This window comes from Vanessa atalanta, chromosome 17 (assembly GCF_905147765.1).
Source record: "Vanessa atalanta chromosome 17, ilVanAtal1.2, whole genome shotgun sequence".
In the NCBI taxonomy this organism is placed as follows: domain Eukaryota; kingdom Metazoa; phylum Arthropoda; class Insecta; order Lepidoptera; family Nymphalidae; genus Vanessa; species Vanessa atalanta.
Window position 1 is genome coordinate 2498669 of NC_061887.1, and position 19600 is coordinate 2518268.

At 36.1% G+C, this 19600-nt stretch overlaps 2 protein-coding genes across 3 annotated transcripts; one reads left to right on the forward strand and one right to left on the reverse strand.

The window, feature by feature from the left end:
* Nucleotides 1-99: 99 nt before the first annotated feature.
* LOC125070332 (peptide-N(4)-(N-acetyl-beta-glucosaminyl)asparagine amidase) lies at nt 100-7644 on the forward strand. 2 transcript variants are annotated; one of them, XM_047680151.1, is made up of 10 exons: nt 100-428; nt 614-793; nt 1593-1758; nt 2465-2643; nt 2728-2910; nt 3917-4087; nt 4256-4416; nt 4714-4991; nt 6250-6414; nt 6772-7644. In XM_047680151.1, exons 1-10 carry the CDS (start codon nt 216-218, stop codon nt 6933-6935), a joined length of 1860 nt encoding a protein of 619 aa, XP_047536107.1. In that variant the 5' UTR covers nt 100-215; the 3' UTR covers nt 6936-7644. The 2 variants fall into 2 exon arrangements, with proteins under 2 accessions (XP_047536107.1, XP_047536108.1); XM_047680152.1 differs by lacking the exon at nt 6772-7644 and adding an exon at nt 6629-6735 and having other exon boundaries at nt 101-428.
* Nucleotides 7645-10598: 2954 nt separating this feature from the next.
* Nucleotides 10599-19193, reverse strand: LOC125070334 (antichymotrypsin-1-like). The gene is made up of 9 exons (XM_047680154.1): nt 19111-19193; nt 15683-15792; nt 14060-14203; nt 13706-13906; nt 12891-12989; nt 12522-12662; nt 11643-11855; nt 11153-11285; nt 10599-10740 (listed from the first exon to the last, which is right to left on the reverse strand). The coding sequence occupies exons 1-9, from the start codon at nt 19136-19138 to the stop codon at nt 10613-10615; spliced, it is 1197 nt and encodes a 398-aa protein (XP_047536110.1). The 5' UTR covers nt 19139-19193; the 3' UTR covers nt 10599-10612.
* Nucleotides 19194-19600: the final 407 nt, after the last annotated feature.

Genomic DNA, 19600 nt, shown 5'->3' on the forward strand with positions numbered 1-19600 from the left:
AATTTAATAATTCTTTTTCAGATGTCTAATACAGATGTCATAATAAAATGTTTTAATAATCAACTAGACAGGACGTTTCCAAACGGAAAATTAGATGACACTACAAAATTGACAAGTATTCAATACCTACCAAATGACTTAGTCAATAATGCAGTAATAAATAAATATTTCCTTTCCTAAACATTCCATCGCGATAAAACAATATAAATCTGAAAATGGAGGATATGGCGCGTTTAGCCCTAGTCGAACAAAATATTAAAGACACCAATAAGTTCAACGAAATACTTCACGAACTCTTGCAACTTATCAACTATATTTTAGATAATCCTCACGAAAATGAAATAAGAACGATTAAAAGTGATACGCTCAAAAAATTGCTAAATTGCGAAGCTTTCAGTGATTATCTTAAATACATTGGATTTCAAACCGTAAGTGGAACATTTAATTTGTTTTCGTGGCCCTTAGGGAAAAAATTGTTATTTGAAATTTTAACAAATATTGTTATCTTGTTACAAGTACTTTGTTATTTGATTTGATTATGAATTATGACTAAGTTAATTTAATGTTAATAATAAATACTGACTGAGTTACCAGACTGAATATTTAATTTCAGGGACAAAATGAATTTACATTTCCTAAAGAACAAACATTAAATAAGCTGAGAGTTGCTCAGGCGGCATTAGAAAGAAAAATAAGTTTCTGCTATGGACCTTTTAAAAATAACAGAGCAGCTGGACTACCAAGCTATTTGCCACACAGAAAAAAAATACAATTGACACCAGCCAATGTACTGGTATGTAATATAAAGGTTTTATATTTTTAATTTTATTGTATTATAGAGATATATAGGTACAAACTTTACCACACACTTATTAAAGGATATATATAAAACCTCAAGTGTAATGTGGATAAACCACCGACTAATAATATGTTTATTAAATAAAAGTACTATTTTATAAACAGATCATATGTATTACGTTAGTAGCTAATTACTGAATAACGAGATTATTTTATATAGAATGAACAAAAAGTTTCTAAATAAATATAGAACAAATTTCAGTGTGTGAATATTGCTGTACCCTATGTTCTCTAAAAAATAATTATTGGAAGTTTGCAATATTCATAATGATCGGAGTAGTTAAGACATATAAATATAACAAACACTCATTTTCAAAGACGTAGTTAGTACGAATTAATATTAGTTAGGCTTAATCTGAATTGTTAAATTCATTATTTTAACTTACTAATATAATATGACTTAACAATTCTTTTTTACTAATCTTACAATAAAAATGTTAATTTCTACATTTTTTATTGCTCTAATCATAGAAATATTGTATAGAAGCAACGCTGTAGTAATCCTTAGATTAGATACTAAGTACCTTTCAGTCAACCTCCAAAAATATTTTATGAAATCTTCTGGGGCAACTCATCCCCTATTCTGTGGATGTGATGGGACTGTACTGTAGCTCCAACAGTATCAACACCTCTATGAAAAAATGCACATTTCAACAAAGTTTTTTTAACCTCAGACTATATCATCATACATTTTTATAGACAAGATTGTAATGAAATGATTTCTTTACAAACAGGAAACGGATAATCAATTATTACTAAAGATTCAAACTCTATTTAATGATATGATAAAATACGAAGATGAAGAACTGCAACAGACAGCGAGGGAACATATCCCATTAGTAACATTGCAATTAATGGCACTGGATAGGATGAGAGAACAACAAAGGAAAATCAAAACGGGTTCGTATAATTTACACTCTTAAGACTCTATCCGCATCTCCCTTTTTTTACATAAATCTGGTTATTTTTAATAGTGATGGTTACACAACGTAATGGATGGAGATACTTTTACATTTATAATATTGGCATGTCAAAGATAACAATATAAGGAGATAGGTTAGGTTAGTATAAATAAGAGATGTTATAACGGAAACATTCGGATATATATAAAAATGTATTTGTAACCATAACCAAAACTGATAAAAAAGATGTTTATTGTAATTTTGTTTTTATATAGAAAGAACTAAATGATAAAGCTAATAAAATCATACTACTTTAAGTAGGAGTAGCTACTTGCATTTCAAAACTGTTTGCCTTGTTTTTTGTAACTAAATATTATAATTTTAAATAATAGCCTTCAAATAAAGTCAAACTCACATATTTTATACTATTGACAATTTCTAAATAATCTAATATCCATTATCATATCTCAAATCGGTTAAATTTTTATTCACATAACCTATTCCATATCCAAAACCGACATGACATAGCTATGATATCCCTGGTATAAAAGTAACTGGAATAAATATATTATGAGTGAGAGACATGCGAGAAGGATGTACATTCATAAATTATCCGAGTTACCGGGTTTGCAGATATGTATGTGACCTGTTACCTCACTCGTCAAAGCAGATTGAATGTAATATTTTGACATGTCTCGTGACAGGTGAACTTAAAGGTCACGATATGTCGTTCGACATAGCTCTACTGATGGAGTTGTTGGGTTGGTTCAAGCACAAGTTTTTCACCTGGGTCGACCGACCTCCGTGTGACAGCTGCGGAGGCGATACTCAGTTTGTGAAGACAATATCCATGAAAACTGAAACAGAAACGTGCAGAGTTGAGGTGAGTGAATACTAGGAATTATCTTAGAAATGTGTAGGTATCGTAGTTATGTGTATAGATATAGAGACAGGTAATCGGTTACAGCTGTACAAGTGCGCGTCGTGCGGCGCGGACGCCCAGTTCGCGCGCTACAACGAGCCGCGCACGCTGCTGCGCACGCGCCGCGGCCGCTGCGGGGAGTGGGCCAACTGCTTCACGCTGCTGTGTCGCGCGCTCGGGTACGACACGCGATACGTGTACGACACCACCGACCACGTCTGGTGCGAGGTGAGTCGCAGCTCTATGCCGGTGCTATACCCGACGTTCCTCCCCCGCGTGGCTTAATCACTGGAGAATAATACGAGGTTTGTTCGTAAATTTTTGGCCAAAAACAACACTGTAATCATGCCTCGCTCGTCGTATTTGCCAGATTTGGCTCCCTGCGACTTTTTCCTATTCCCAAAACTGAAGAGGCCAATGAAAGGTAAGCGTTTTGTCACTATTGATATAAATGAGATGAGATAAAGTCGGAATCGAAGAACGAGCTATTGGCCATACCGGAAAGCGCATTTCAGAATTGCGCTGGCATAAGTGCTGTATATCTGAGGAGGATTACTTTGAAGAGGACAAAATGGATAATGATGAATAAATAAATACTTTTGGAAAATAATCAAAATTCACCTTTCCCTTTGAACAAACCTCGTATATCAATTTGGATGGTTAAGTTAATCGAAACCAGTTTATCATATTACCTTTTTCTCAACTCAACAACAACGTGTGAACTGAAGTGTTCTTGCAAAATTAGAATCCCTTCACTGATATTGACCCTCCTCTTTTCTGGCGTATTTTTTTTTTTTAAACTGTAGGAAAGTACTCTGCGTTTATTGTAGTTTTTTTGAGAGGTAGTGAATTAAAAAATTCTTCGAGTTTAAAGTTTTCCTATCGAATACATTGATTCCTATGTTTTTTTGTCCGCAATGGCGGTTGGGCACCCCAGGTGAGCGTCGTCTTTTAGGGCTTTCGAGTCTGCTGAAATAATCGTGCCCAACGTTTTATCGTCTCTTGGGCTTTTTCCTGTTTTAACAAGGAATTTTATCACAGCGCGATACTTTAATTCGTCAAATAAGGCGATGACTCAGATATGGTGTTGTTTACAAACCAAGAACTCTGACTACAAAAAACTTGCGTTAAATATTAATAAGATAGTAAGCAAAAAAATAACGTAGAAGGATATTAAAAAAAAAAAAAAACATTTTTGCATTTAGCAATCGTTGTAGAGAAAGAATGATCTCAGGTTTTCGACTACGAATCAAACGGCTGGCTTCATGTGGACCCGTGTGAAGGTGTTCTTAACACCCCGCTCATGTACTCTCACGGCTGGGGCAAGAAGCTGACCTACGTCTTTGCCTTCTCCAGAGACGACCTGCAAGACGTCACCTGGCGGTACACATCCGATCACAAAGAGGTATCTCAATTTAAATTTTCTTCGTACAATAAATGAAGTATTTCTCAATTTCATGCCCTAGGCGAATATATATAGAAGATCCAATTGGTATTTGTTTGGGTTATTAAAAAACATGGATCACGACACATCAACATACTCTGAGAGATGTACTCATACTCCCTCCGGCAGGTGGTGCGGCGGCGCGCGGCGGGGGGCGCGGCGGGCGAGGCGGCGCTGGTGGCGGCCGTGCTGGCGCTGCGGGCGCGGCGCCACGCGCAGCTGTCCGCGCCGCGCCGCACCTACCTCGCCGCGCGCGCGCTGCGGGAGCTGGTCGAACTCATGCGCGAGAGGTGACGTGTGCCCTGCGCCCGTGTGTCTCCCGAGTGTCCGCGCCGTGCCCTTTCTCTGGGCGGGTGTCTCGTGGGCGTGACCTCTGCAGACGCGTGTCTTGCGGATGTGAATTCTGTAGATAGAAATCTAAAATGAATATGTCTGATCGATGTGACTCAATCTGACTGACTATATTCAACATTATCAAAAATGCGAATCTTACGAAAATTCGACATGTACAAAAAATTTAAAAAAAAAATCTTTTTACTGTTTTCTACGGACATGGCATACTGAAAACTTAAAATATCAATTTACAGAAAACCTACAGACTACGAATCACACGGTCGCATATCCGGATCTAAGGAATGGAGAACGGCCCGTGGTGAGAGCGGAACGGTATTCGGTCACGTTTTCCAGTTCGAGATACCGGGTGAACACACTGTCCAGTACAGCACCGGTTCAGACATATACCGGATAACTAGCAACGGTGTAGAATTGGAACCGATTAAAACCTGGGCGGCTGGAGTGTTTCAGTGCGATAATGTCTTCAGAAAGGTCGAAAAGGATTGGAAACAAGTGTATTTGGCGAGAGAAGGTTAGCTTACTGTCCAAAAAATATAAAAACCGCACGCACACGAAGGGTTCTGTACCATTATCTACAAAAATGACGAAAAAATCATCTCTTTTGTATGGATCCCCTTAAATATTTATTTTATTCTGTGTTTTAGTATTTGCTGTTACAACAGCAACAGAACTACTTATGTATGCTATTATGTAATACTTTTAATTCTTCATCCGTGAAAATTTCAAGTCTCAAACTATTATGGTTCGTGAGGTACAGTCTGGTGGCAAACGGACAGCGGAGCCTTAGCAATAGGGTCCGTTTTACCCTCTGGGTACGGAATCCTAAAAATTTGTAATAATCTGACAGAATGAGACATATGTTTGACGTCTTGTGTAGCCTTAACGTAACTAGTTTCATATAACAATTGTGGAATCCTTTTATAAATTACTGTGTCGTTCAAGTGCCTTGCTTAAAGGCTTTTGTAGGGACCAGGTCGGGCTAGTAAAATATGTTAGTTTCATATGAAAAGTAATTCCGATTAGTACTAGTATCAGAAATTTGTCTCGTGCCTCGGAAAGCACTTAACCAATTTTTCAATCAACAACTACGTTCAAAAAATGTTTTAGTTAGTTAAAGACTGAGCTATAAAGCCTTACCATTGTCAACAGACAACAAAGGCTGGGTTGTGTTTGAAGGGCGAGTGAGCCAGTGTAACAGAAAAAGGAACTAGTTTGGTAGCATATTCGGGATTGTCTATGAACGATAGTGACCAACTTCGATCCAAATTATCACATAAACGCACTTGTATGTTCACCTTCATATTGAAGTTGCAGTGGTATGTTTAGTTCTTTTGGAATAGGTTTCAGATTCCGTTTTCTCGTCCTAAAGTGAGATCTCTGACATTTTGTGAGAAATATGTCTTAATTAGTTTAAAGGTGGTAGTTGTCGCAACATTATATTGTCTTTGATTTAATAAGGTTACATATTAATAAAGTTGTGCAAGACTCACAGAACACACACTAATGAATTCGTATATAGAGAATAAAAAGTGTGTCTATTCTTGGGGCTCAAACTTGCTTCATACCAAATATTATCAAATTTGGTTCAGTGATTTGCCCGTGAAAGCAACGGGCAGACAGAGTTACTTTCGTATTTATAATATTAGTATAGACTAAGAGTTACAGGTATACAAGACGAGGGACTTATTGTGATAATAATAAAAAAAAAAGATATAATAATAAATAGTTTTTGTAGACACGTAAATTATATCAAAGAAATATTTTTGTAGAAGGAGAAGAGACCGGCTCTGTGTCTTGGAAGATAGCGACTGAGGCAGAAAATGTGGAGTTCGATTCGTTAGTCATTGAGTTGACTACTGCCGTTTACGAGGACGGCAAGATAGATTGGACGATACAGTTCGACAACGATACGCCCATATCTGCTGAATTAGGGGGTGAGTTGAAATCCGTATGATATTTGACATATATCTGAAAAACTATAAAATAAGATGCCGTTAAATTCAAGTAAAGTAAATACAATTTGAAATCTGATATACGATATACCCACTTTAGGTAAAAAAAATTAACCAAATTTGTGTCACACGAGACACAACAATAAGTGATAGTAATGCTTTTTCTATATTTAATAAAGATTTTTAACTTTTGAAGTGAAACATAGGCCTCATTTTTAAATGACCGACAAGAATTATCCATGGTCGAAACCGACACACTCGGTACATCCGTCGTCGATGATTCTCGAGGCTCGTATACATAAGACGAACTAAGAACATGAAAACGTGGCCCCCGAGCAGAGGCCCCGGCGCGCTTCTCGCGGCGCTTCCGGCGCGCCTCGCTGCGCGCACGACTGCGCGGCGGGCGCGGCGCCGCGGCGTGGCAGCACGCGCAGCTGTTCCGCCAGCCGCAGGCCGGCGCCGGCGCCGCGCTGCGCCTGAGCGCGCGCCTCGTCGCCGAGTAGCCTCCTCCAGACTCCTCCGGAGTGCCCCCCTCCGCCCCGCGTCGAGTTCCCCCGAGTGAGGCTGTGACTCGATTGAATACTTCAAAATTTCAAATATAACTTCACAGAATTTAAATTTTATTTGCACACGTTGTTTTTGCTTCTCTTTCAAATTCCGAAAAAAAGCACCCGAGTTGGCATCACCGGTGCACTGCTACTACATACTACATAGACATCAAAATATCCTCTATTATTATTGCCCTTTGCCGACTTCCTATTTGTGACACCACTATAGAGGTTCATTTTAATTCGGTCCACCAGAACGTTTTCTCTCGCCTTTCTGGGTTTACTTGATGATTTAATTCGATTATGTCAAACTATATTCCTTTTTCAAACGAGTTTTTTTTTTTTGTTATTTCACTCTTATAGTTTAATATAAAAATTATTTATTATATTTTAACGATTTTCTTTCTTTTTTTTTGTTCCAAATTAATTTAAAATATATATTTACATATATGCCATATTTTATTTTTATTGTAATTGGTCTATTTTGTAATGCACGGTATATCTCTACTTACATCGACTGTTGATGTTTAATGAAAATATTGCCCTTTATATATAAAATGAATGTGAGGTAAAATTTCTGTAATGTCTCTCGAATGAGATAAACAGTTATGAAGTGATATATAAGTGATATTTCTCGATTGCAATAAAGCTTGGTTGACGTTTTCTTTTGTTATTTTATTTATACACCTATGGTTTTATTCAAATCAAATCAAAATATACTTTATTCAAGTAGGCTTTTACAAGGACTTTTGAATCGTCATTTAACAAACTATTTAAAGTAAAGCTACCACCGGTTCGGAATGTAGATTCTACCGAGAAGAACCGACAAGAAACTCAGTAGTTACTCTTTTTCAACATATAAAAATACAGACATGTTAGTTAAATAACCCGAAGTGCCGTCGAGACAGACGGCCGAGCCCTGGACCCGCAGTGACGGCGGTGACGTATTTAATCCGCGATCTGGTATCTCCGAAGAACAAGACGTCGCACTCACCCCAACCAGACCCCGGCCCATCAGTTTCATCGAACCGACAGGCGCAGTCAATGAGGGAATTCCTGATGGTCAATGATCCGGGAAAGCCCAAAACAACACGCGCCTATGTAACAAGGTCCGATAAGGGTCAAGTAATACCACCAAAGCTGAGGCCAGCGTCAAACCCTCGAGACCATGCAGTGAATGCTTTCCTAGAGTTCCAGGTTATTGTGACAGCCACCCGGGAGGTCCACTTAGCCACCTGCAAAAAGATCATGCAGAACTACCGACGCGGTAACGAAAAGCTGCTGGAGGTGGAGCTTGAAGAAGCCGAGACGGCCATATACAACAACGACACATCCCAAGTTATCAAAGGGAAAATGTCGGGGCGGTACATGGCGGCTTACAGCGCTTCAGAAGGATTCTTGGGCCTGGTTGAAGATGAGGGGCGAAAAGACGCATTCCCTAGGTTCTTCACACCAAGAGGAGACCCAGTGGTAGTAGTGGCCAGATGTACGAGAGTAATGTTAGACGACAGGATACTCGTGATGGCAAAGTCCATCTCAGGAGTTCCGGGCGTCGACGCACCTCTCGTGAGTTGGAAACTGCCACAGATATCGTGGATAAATGGGGCACCAGGATGCGGAAAGACGACTCACATTGTCAAAAATTTTGATGAGGACAAAGAAGTGGTAGTCACCTCCACAATCGAAGCCACCAATGACCTGAAAGAACAACTTACACACCGATTTGGCGAAAAAACTAAATCAAGGGTACGAACTATGGCATCCGTGCTAGTGAACGGGTTAAACGAGAGCATTAAATGTAACTGTCTTACGGTGGACGAAGCCCCCATGAACCACTTCGGAGCCATAGTAATGGCGGCACAGCAGTCTGGAGCTAGCGAGGTGGTCCGCATCGAAGATATCAACCAGTTGCCTTATATCGACAGAGAAAATCTGTTCGAAATGAGGTACTGCCGACCAAGTCGGACAACAAACATCACCCGTGAGTTATCCTGTACGCATCGAAACACCCTGGACGTCGCATACGCCATTAGCGAGATTTACTCTGCAAGCCCCATCGTCCACTCACTCAAAATGGAGAGATCCACTGACGCCAACGCCCAACATACCATCCGACCAAACCAAACTCTATATCTGGCCCATACGCAGGAGGAAAAGAAACGCCTGATGGACCAGGGATACGGAAAAGGTGAAGGGTCAAGCGTCATGACCATCCACGAATCTCAGGGACAGACCTACGGCGACGTTATCATAGTCCAGTCGAAGAATGTGAGGCTCCGTTTACACGAAATAGTATAGTATAGCGACGCTATCGGCATATTCATCGGCCGAGCGATTGTAAGCCTCTATTCTAATTAGGAAAATGGCTATCAAACTATCGCGTAATATTAATACTAAAATGTGCAGTACATCTGTCTTGCTGGTATATGATATTTTGTCTCGTAATCTTTATTCTGTAAGTAAGTCTTCGAGGAGGAGGATTTTTGTGCACTTTCTCTCCCCAATCATGTTCATTATGAGTAAGTAATCTCATCTTGATCGAATTTGGATTCAAATAGTCCAGAGATTTTTTTCCAAACAAAACTACAAAAAATAACTCTCCTTTCAGGGATTTGTTCGTAAATAATTTGCGCAGGAGTATAATGGTAAGGATGGAATCCTACATTATGCACTGTAGATCATGCTGTGTGTGCTGTGCTCTGTTACAGAGAGTCGTGCGACGAAGGTGTTTGTCGAAATGGTTCGAATAATTCATCGATAGATTATATATATATAATTATTATCGATAATTATGTTGTTAATTACTAATTTATATAATATATATGGACTGGGAGTCTTTCGACTTTAATTTGTTCTCTCTGAAAGCTACCAGTTTCTCGGATTCGCTTATTATAAACTGATACATCAGGTAGCCGTTGATTAGGAAACAAACGCGAATAATCTTGCATTGGTTAGGTATACATATGGTAAGTTTTGTTCGAATACGAACTTCCACCAGCGTCCTTTGCGGTCATTTTATTTCGATTGCTTTGAAATCAGTTCCTAGTTGTTATACATTTTTGGAGAGCTGATAAAACGGTTATGTTTTTAAAATAATCTGCAGCACAAGTTTCATAACGTGTTTTTTGTTTTTAAGGCATTTTTGTGTAAATAATTTCAAAAAAAAATTTGAAATAATATCTTTTTCCGTCTCGCATTTTTAAATTTGGCACGATATTTATTGTTTTAAAATTGAAAAATAACCAGTGTTTATTCGTTTTTATAAATCAGAAGAAAAAAATACATTTTAATTGATACTTTTTTTTAAATAAATTTTTGAAGTTGCATTTTTTAATTATTTTGAAAAAATCTAAAAAACGTGATAACTCAAAAATAGTTCACTTTTGCATCATACATATGGGGGTTAAAATTATCACAAATAATCACCCCTATCACCTCCTAACGGGAATACGTCGAATTACCAATAACCCTGTATATACAATTGCTGCACTCACATTCGACATACAAATTACATACTTCAATAAGGTCTGAAGCTGTGCACCTGCAAGTTGTAGAAATAAAAAACCTAATTCACATTATTTTATATATTTTGAAAAATGTGTTAAAAAATTCATCTTGTTATTCAAAAACACTCAATGGCTGTAGGTCCCTGCGAACAGTACAATGTCGTCGTTTAAGATCGCGTATAGGAAGGGACGGTCCACCTTGAAGGGTATCGGCGGAGGGGGAGACCCATATGACATCCTCAATAGCACTAGTCCTGCAAAACAAATTTTAAATCAGAAAATATGCACTAATTTTCACTTTCAATTGTTAGGAACATGTCAAACTAGTTAAAAGTGGTAAAATTGACTTGTCAAAATCTCATTGTCTTTGAATTAGATATAATATTTTATGAAACGCCAGGAAACTATGTTAAAGCGCAGGGAGTGCAGGTGCTTACGTACGTAAGGGTGCAGTCGGATTCTGTAGAAATGATCAGTATATTATGGGCAAAAATCAGCTAAATAAGACACACATATTAGACAAAATTATACATAAACAAAGAGAAAATCATGTATTTTCTACCGTATAAGTTGGGGGAAACTCGAATGATAATTAAATTAGGATTTTTTTTGGATAATTGTTAATGATAATGACTTTAGATACGCTAGATAAAGTCAGAGAAATACCGGTGAAGGCTCCAGCAGTGGCGCCCTCTTCGTCCACTTTGACGAATGCCTCTTGCAGCGCCTTGGAGATCATCACGCCGCGTTCCTTCACAATACCCGACGACGCATTTTCGAATATGCCGGATACTCCAACCTAAATGTACAAATAATGACAAAGATATCAGATAAAACATTTCAACTCCAAAAATAAAATAGAACATGATACCAAATCTATTCCAATAAATACAATTCTGTCATGTATAACAGCTTTTTTTGTATAATACCGGATTAGCGTTAGTTTAATACTCAGAGGCTGATGCAATAAATTTGTATGTGCCCCAAAAGAACGACTTGACGAGTTAAGCTAGACTTACTTTTGCTTACCAGACGCTTTTGGTAAGAGTCGTAAATTAAAAATCTATGTTTAAATATGAATAGTTAATTATAATCGTAATAAAAATAACTTACATACCAATTAACACATTAAAACATTCAAAACTATTTTTCATACCTTGCTCAAAACGTCATTAAGATTAATCTTCGACCTGGTCTCAAATTTGGGCATGTTTAAATTTACTGTAGCTCGAGAAGGGCGCATCCGGAAGATGTTTTCTAAGAGCCCCTTCTTTGCAACCTTCTCCAGCACATCCGGAAGACCGTCCACTTCATTTGGTAACACAACTATCATTCGGAACTTTGACTCCTTGTATGGCAACCCTATCATCTGTTGGACGTATATTTAAAATTTAAATAAACATTTAGGTAAGATTAAAAACAAATGTGCGTGTAAGTTATACGCGTGTGTGTGTATGTAGAAATAGGCACAAGAGACATAACATCCGAATACCCAAGGTTGGTCCAAATGTAGCGGATTAGCTATAGAAAGAATCGATTAAATTTCCTACGGCGCCACTATGTTCTTGTTAAATAATATTTAGCTGACAAGACATATTATTCGATAAAAGATAGCATAGATAGATAGAATGTTCTGACTGGTTTGAAGAGCGGATGATCTAGTATCCATAGACATAATGGTTTTAATATAAAACTCCAAGATTGGCCACGCATTGACGGTTTTTTTTAATTCTTAAAGGCAATGTCTACCGACAGCAATCACCAGAACGTTACCATTTACAAATCTGTCTACGAAGGTTCACTTGGTGATAGGGATTAGAGCAAACTGTGTGGGTCGTTAAACCCCGCTCATCAGATATTATTACCACCAGTTTTGCTTTGTTAGGTAAGTAACTACTGGCACAAAGGACATAACAGCTTAATTCCAAATGTCGGTTTCGCATTAAAATAACAAAGGATTGTTTATATATATAAAAGTGTCTTTTGCCTTCGGGTTTTAAATAAAAAATAGATATAATTAAAAATGCAAGTATACCCTAACGCCCATGTCGTTGTCCTCATGGTAGTGCAGTGACCGTCGGAGTTGCATCATGGGCTTCTTCACGATCGTGGAGCGATCCACGTTGAATTCCTGTTCCTTTGTATGGCTGGCGTTGAAGGGTACGTGCCAGTGACCCTGTTTAACATTCAGTAATCATAAAATTGTTTGATAATTTTAATCAATAATAAATAACGTTTTTTTTTTCTATTGAAGTAAATATTTTGTCATTTTTTACAAATTATAGATTTATGAAGTCACCATGCTGTGGTATGAATAGCCATTAAGTATGTTGTAACATAGATATAAGTTCAAAATATATTATATAGCTTTTAATGTAATGTACGTATAGTTATAGACTCATACCTGAAAGAAAATCACGTTAAGGAGAGCAATAGCCGCATCTGGGTCGATATCAGATTCGGAAACTGGATGGTCGATCAATCCCCTTGTTTTACTGGATGACTGAAATATAATATTAAAACAGAAGTCAATTATTCAATTCACACAAAACTCTTTCAATAATAACACATAACTGAACTCTATCCAAACAATTATTATTACCTCATAAATTAGTGACGTATCTCGTGTGATAGACATGCAAATTGTAAAATTAAGGATCTAGACAGGGCTGGATCTAGCATATGGCTTTTTGGGCTTCGGCCCAGGGCCCCGTGGATTCAATGGGGCCCCAGCTAAGTCAAGTCAAAGTCAAAAATAGCCGATAATGCGAAATAATCCATAACTTTTTTAAATTAAACAGATCTTATGGTTTGCTGCCAAGCGAGTCCTACAATTAATCAAACCCATTCAAATATCTTAATTCAAGTCTACGTTCAGATATATCTTAGGTGGGCCCCTAAGTAGTGTTAGCCCTAAACTTTCAGTCCGGCCCTGGATCTAGATGAACAGGAATTATAGGGCGAGCAAGACTCGACGTTCCCCCATTTCGCAATAAAAATAATAGCAAATGATGTAATATTCTCTATGAAGTGGTATCCGAAAATCATTAGTTTTAAACAATAAAACGAGGATTAGAAACACTAAACAGTTCTGTTCTAGACAATGTCCTACGAATATCTCTTCTGAAGAAGAACCTCCACTTAGTGCTGGCCTGACCAGTTACATCCATAGTAGAATAGATCTGGTTTAACTGGTACATTATTGCGCTTTAAACTTACCCAGTCGTTAATAGCATTCGCAGCCTTTTTCCGATCTTTAAAGTCGATGTTATCCACTTCGCTCTTATAATTTTTCGCTGTTTTGAAGAATCCATCGTCGAGAGTGTATTTATCAGATACTAAAACCTTGTTAGCTAGTATTAAATAGTTTGGATCCATCGATGCGAACCTTTCGTTCAATTGGCTGTATGAACCTGAAAGCTGTCCTCATACTTAAGACAATATTTTTAACTAATACAGAAGAATTCGACCAAGGGTTTGGCTACGATTGGCAAACACCGATATCGTAGCATTAATTCAATGTCCAAAGTAATTTATTCTGCTTAATTCCTCTTGTATCGATCACATAAATACCTGTTCATAATCCTCGGAACCTAGGAGTGCCATGATTTCCGCACGGGTCTTTCCTTCCGATCCCGATGCGTACAGGGAGAGTAGAGTGAGCACGCCTAGAGGTGATGAAACTACGTTTTTGTCGGCAGATTGTTCATATATTTTCTGTAAATGATTTTATTTTTTTTCATAAAATACTAAAATGATCACAACAATACATATAAAACTAAGTGTCTGTAATAAAAAAAGCCAGTGAGACCACAAGTTAAAAAGTTAAAAATTACTATGTCTTTGCAAATATCGCTTAACATTATTATGCTTTCTGCAGAAAACATCAAAATCTTCACAAACTTCGACAAGCTCATTAAGACTAGCAGACGCTCTTATCAGAAAAGAATTCTGCCTATAATTTGTCTTAGCCGTTAGGACATCCAGTAGGGGCTGACGACGTCGATTTATGGTTTTAGGTGTTATCAAATTAAGCTTGCTCAAAAGATCTGTGCAGTCAATGCGGCTATTTAATGTATTTACAAGGAAGGTAATATCAGCGGTCCTTCGACGGATATTTAGTGGAAGCAGATGACGTTTGTTCATATGTTTCAATAGGTAGGTGAAATTGATATCTAATAAAATTCACAATTTTTTTCTGAATCGTCTCCAGTCTATTTACATAATCTTGGTAACGTGGGTTCCATACCTGTGACGCATACTCTAGGTGGGTCCGAACGTATGAGCAATATAGGATTTTTATTGATTTCATATGATGGAAAGGTGTGGACATGCGAATAATGAATCCCAAAGCCTTATAAGCTTTAGTGACTATGGAATCAATATGCTCACTGAATAAAAGTTTAAAGTCATGAATAACGCCTAAATCTCGCATAGAATTCGTTCTTTGGAAGTTAGTTGACAATAAAGAATAAGATGATATATACTTTTTAATTTTTTGTGTATAAGAGGTAAAAAAACATTTTGACACATTCAAATTTAACTTATTTAAAGTGCAATAATTCTCTAGCCTTGACAAATCCGATTGAAGCTGTGACTGATGGATAGGATCGTTGACAACACGGAAAATTTTCAAATCATCATGAAGCAAGACTCAATGTCGTTGATAAAAATAATAAATAATATAGGACCCAATATTGATCCTTGTGGAACTCCAGAAGGTATATTATAAACACAAATTAAGCTCATCAACTCAGTGGTGCTTGCCTGGGTTTATAGATATCTAATTATTTTTAACATTTTTTTGGATTTTTCTTGGCTAAATACCTCCGTATTACTAGCTATCCCGCTTCACTTGGTGGAATATAAATTTTATTAATGATTAAATGTTTGAAAATAATTAAAAAATATGTATACCACATGGCCTACGTAAATAAAATGTAATCTACGCCCACGCTTCTCCCATGCTTAGAAGTCATTTAATTTCAGCAACAATTATTTTATGAATATTGCGCCTGCTGTGCGACGCATACGATAGGGTACATATCTATAGTAATTACTATGCTACATGCTAATAAAATACGACCAGCTTTACTAGCTTCATTGATTAATATATATTTAAATATATTTTACATTGTAAATGTATGTATAAGTAATATTAGTATTATAGTTTAATAAAAATATAAATATATATACCTTTAATAACTTCATAGAAGCGACGTCAACTGAATCACCGAGTGCTGTTCTTTTGTAATTTTGAACCGTATATCTAATTCGCGTAGCCGTGGCGGCGTAGGCGAACATAGCTGAAAATTTAATTCAAATTAAACTTAAAAAAAGTACATCTTACTTAAGCTTAAAAAAATACGAAAAATTTTTATGAGGCTCATAATTGTTTCAAATATTTATTAAAACAATTATTTTGGCATAGAATATAATTATTAAGGTTCATCAGCACAGTTACAGCAATGTTACAATTTATTGCTTATGTATACGCAAACCACTTATTATTATAACTAGCGACCCGCCCGGCTTCGCACAAGTGCAATGCTGATACTGAATATACTACAGAATGTCTTACAACGTTCATAGTTTTTGTAGTCATTTAACAATACAAACCGCTACGCCCTACATTTTAAATCTGTAATATCTTCGAAAATATTCATTTAAATTACATGCTGTAAAGCGCCATATTATTCTATATTAAATGCACAATGTATGCAAGGTTATATATACTTAATTGGATAAGGATTAATCCTGTATTGCTTAAAATCGCTTCAAAAATAAGCCATTATTTCTCGTAAAGAGTAAAGGATAAAATTGGTTATTGTGGGTTATCCCTAAGAGATAGACATGTATACCATCGCTGCCTTTTTTGAAGACCTTTTTAAGTACTTTACTGTAGTACATTATTTTGATCTATCTCATAGATTTCAGACAGCGTTTGCAATATAAACTCAAAAATGTGTTTATTTACGACATCACTTCGGAAACCTCTAAAATTATCAGTGTTTCTCTAATTTTTGTGTATGTTTTATACATAAAAACCTTCCTCTTGTGTCAGTCTATCTTCTAAATAAACGGCATCAAAAAGACTTTGTTTTATACTATGTAATAACACGTAAATACCTTATCCCAATGACTAAAACCAAGGATTGCATGTTTAATTCATTCATGAATGATAAAAATAGTAGTCATAAAAGAAAAGGACAATATTCTTTTGTTTTGTCTGTGAGTGCTACCTTTGTTGGAAATCTACGGGAAATAAAGGGGCCGTATTACAAAGACACAAAGGAGTTAGACATTACGCATTAGTATTTTATTGTGACAGTAAACTCAGCTACTTTTTTTTATAAGGTTCGATCCTTTGCTTTACAAGCTTTTCTGTTACCTCTTCAGTATTTTAGAATAAAAAAGAAAAGTAACCGATCTTTCTTTCCGAATTTTTGATAACGATTAAGTACGATCTCGTTTTGTTAGTGCAGTTGAAATGCCTCAACTATTTTAAATCCTGTAGTTTTTTTTAAACCTAGTTACCTATCGGGACCAATCAAAAACACGCAGAGATTCTAATCAAATACACATAAAAATCATTTAAATTCGTCTAGCCGTTTAGGAGCACCAAATACGTACAGTCAAACTCAAACTCCTTTATTCAATATAGAAGCATTACATTTACTTATTAATAGACATATGAAACACTACCACCGGTTCGGAAAAGAAAACACCTTGACCTGAGAAGAACCGGCGAAAGAAACTCAGTGGGTCTTTTATTTGTCTATTTTATTATATACACAATTGAATATGAATAGAAATAGCCAGGAGGCGATCGTTTCATTCCCAAGGTGTGGTATCATATCATATCATAAATTCACTAATTATATAATAGCCTAAATTTGGCAACAGAGGCACTTTGAAAGCTTTCTGGGATCCTGTTGTAGAACCGTATACATTGCCCCATAAAAGAGTTACTGACTCTATGCAGTCGAGTAACAGGAGTAACAAGTTTGTATTTGTTCCTTGTACCAATGCTATGAGAATCACATTTTCTCATAAACTCATTAATATTTTTCCGTACATACAAAATATTACAGAATATACAATTACATATATTGAGAAGCAATAGTTAATATCTTGATATCTTTAAAATTATACCTTAATAATTCTTTGGCTCCTAGGTTATAGATTGCGCGAATAGTCCTTTTCTGCAGCAAATATAGTATGGCCCAAACCATAATACCGAATGCAACTTGGCATCAACAGTAAGGCCAAGAAATTCAGTTGATTCAACTGGATTGATAAGTACACCAGCTTTTACATTTTGCACATTTGGTGTACTAAATTTTACAATTCTTGTTTTTTTATTATTCATCCTAAGATTATTTACGCTAAACAAGTGTACTATATCAGAAATAGCATTATTTACATCGTCATACTGTGCCTGTTTTCTATTAATTTTAAAAACCAAAGAGGTATCATCAGCAAACAAAACTATATCATGATTGTTTCCAACAAAAAAGGGCAAGTCATTTATGTATATGAGAAATAGAAAATGCCCAAGAATTGTTCCTTAGGGACCCCCATACCAACTGAGACCCCAGGAGACCTTTTCCCTTTAAAGTCAACCCTCTGTATTCTATTTTTGAGATAAGAAGTCAGAAGGTCGAGCGCACAATCTCTAATTCCATAGTGATACAGTTTCCTGACCAGAGTTTCATGTTGAACACAATCAAAGGCTTTGGATAAGTCGCAGAAAATCCCTATGGCATCTACTTCTCCCAGGCTTAATTAGGCCAGGCCATAAATTAGGCCAGGCTGAATTTAGTTTATTGATAATAATTTTATTTTGGGTTGCGAATATGTTATCTATACAGGTTGCTAACAAAAACATGTTGCATATATATTGATGTCAATCCAACAATAGTGTGTGCAAAAACATCTATGCTGAGCTAGGTAAAGACTAAAGGTCCAAGAAAGATCGACCTTTGCAAAAGAAAATGCACCAGTATACATATATTGGATATGTTTGGAAGTATACAAGAAAACAAAAAATATATTTATCTCGAAAACTATAAAATATTAAATAAATGTTATAGAAACTATAATGTCAATACCAAAACATTATTTATATATTAGACGATAGTTTGATTCGAATTAAAAAGACGACTAAATAAGTTTTTTTTTATCTATTTAATTTTATTTAATTTAATCTTTGACGTATATATTCGCATTTATTTCTCAATGAACACAGGCTGAAACTTCGATTGAGGAAATATCGTTTGAAAAATTATTATTGAATTATTATTGTATGATAAGTACGTATTTGTTTAATATTTAAAAATAATAGACGGTACTTCGTGAAAAAATAATTAATTAAAGGGCGAAGTCAGGCAAATTGCTATACAAAGACGATTTAATTTTTAAAGTTGTATGAATTTTAAAATGAACTCTTAAATATATATTTTTTGAAATATATATAAAATTTAAAAGTTACAATAACATAATTTAAAAATAAGATGAAACAATGATCTTTTTGTAATCCTGTATAATCTTTTGCTTTTAAATTTGAATTCATAAAAGCGTCATATGAGTCACTTCAAAAATCAGTTAGTCGACGTACTTACCCACAAATAGTAGCAATATTTTTCCCATGTTCAAGTCGGACCGCTCACGTTATCCCCCAACACAACTCGATTCTACACTGCCTAGTGCCTACTGCCTTAGCTATAACTTAAAACTTTAGTGTCATATATTGTGATATTGTGTGTTTAATGCAATATCATTTTCATCGAAATAACAGTAGGTAATTATAAGTATAATATTCATATCTGCTAATAACTTTTTAATTATTGGTAACCTCTGGCAAATAGCATATAATCGTTGTCATATTACGAATGATATAAAATTAATGTGATTTTAAAAGCATTTTAATACATAAAATCCTATCATGAAATACTTCATTGAAAAAACAATTAGTTCATATTCTATACTAATATTATAATTGCGAAATTAACTTTCTATGTCTGTATGTTATATTATCACGGACTACATTAACAACCTGTCAATTTCCCACTGCTGGGCTAAGGCCTCCTCTCCCTGTGAGGAGAAGGTTTG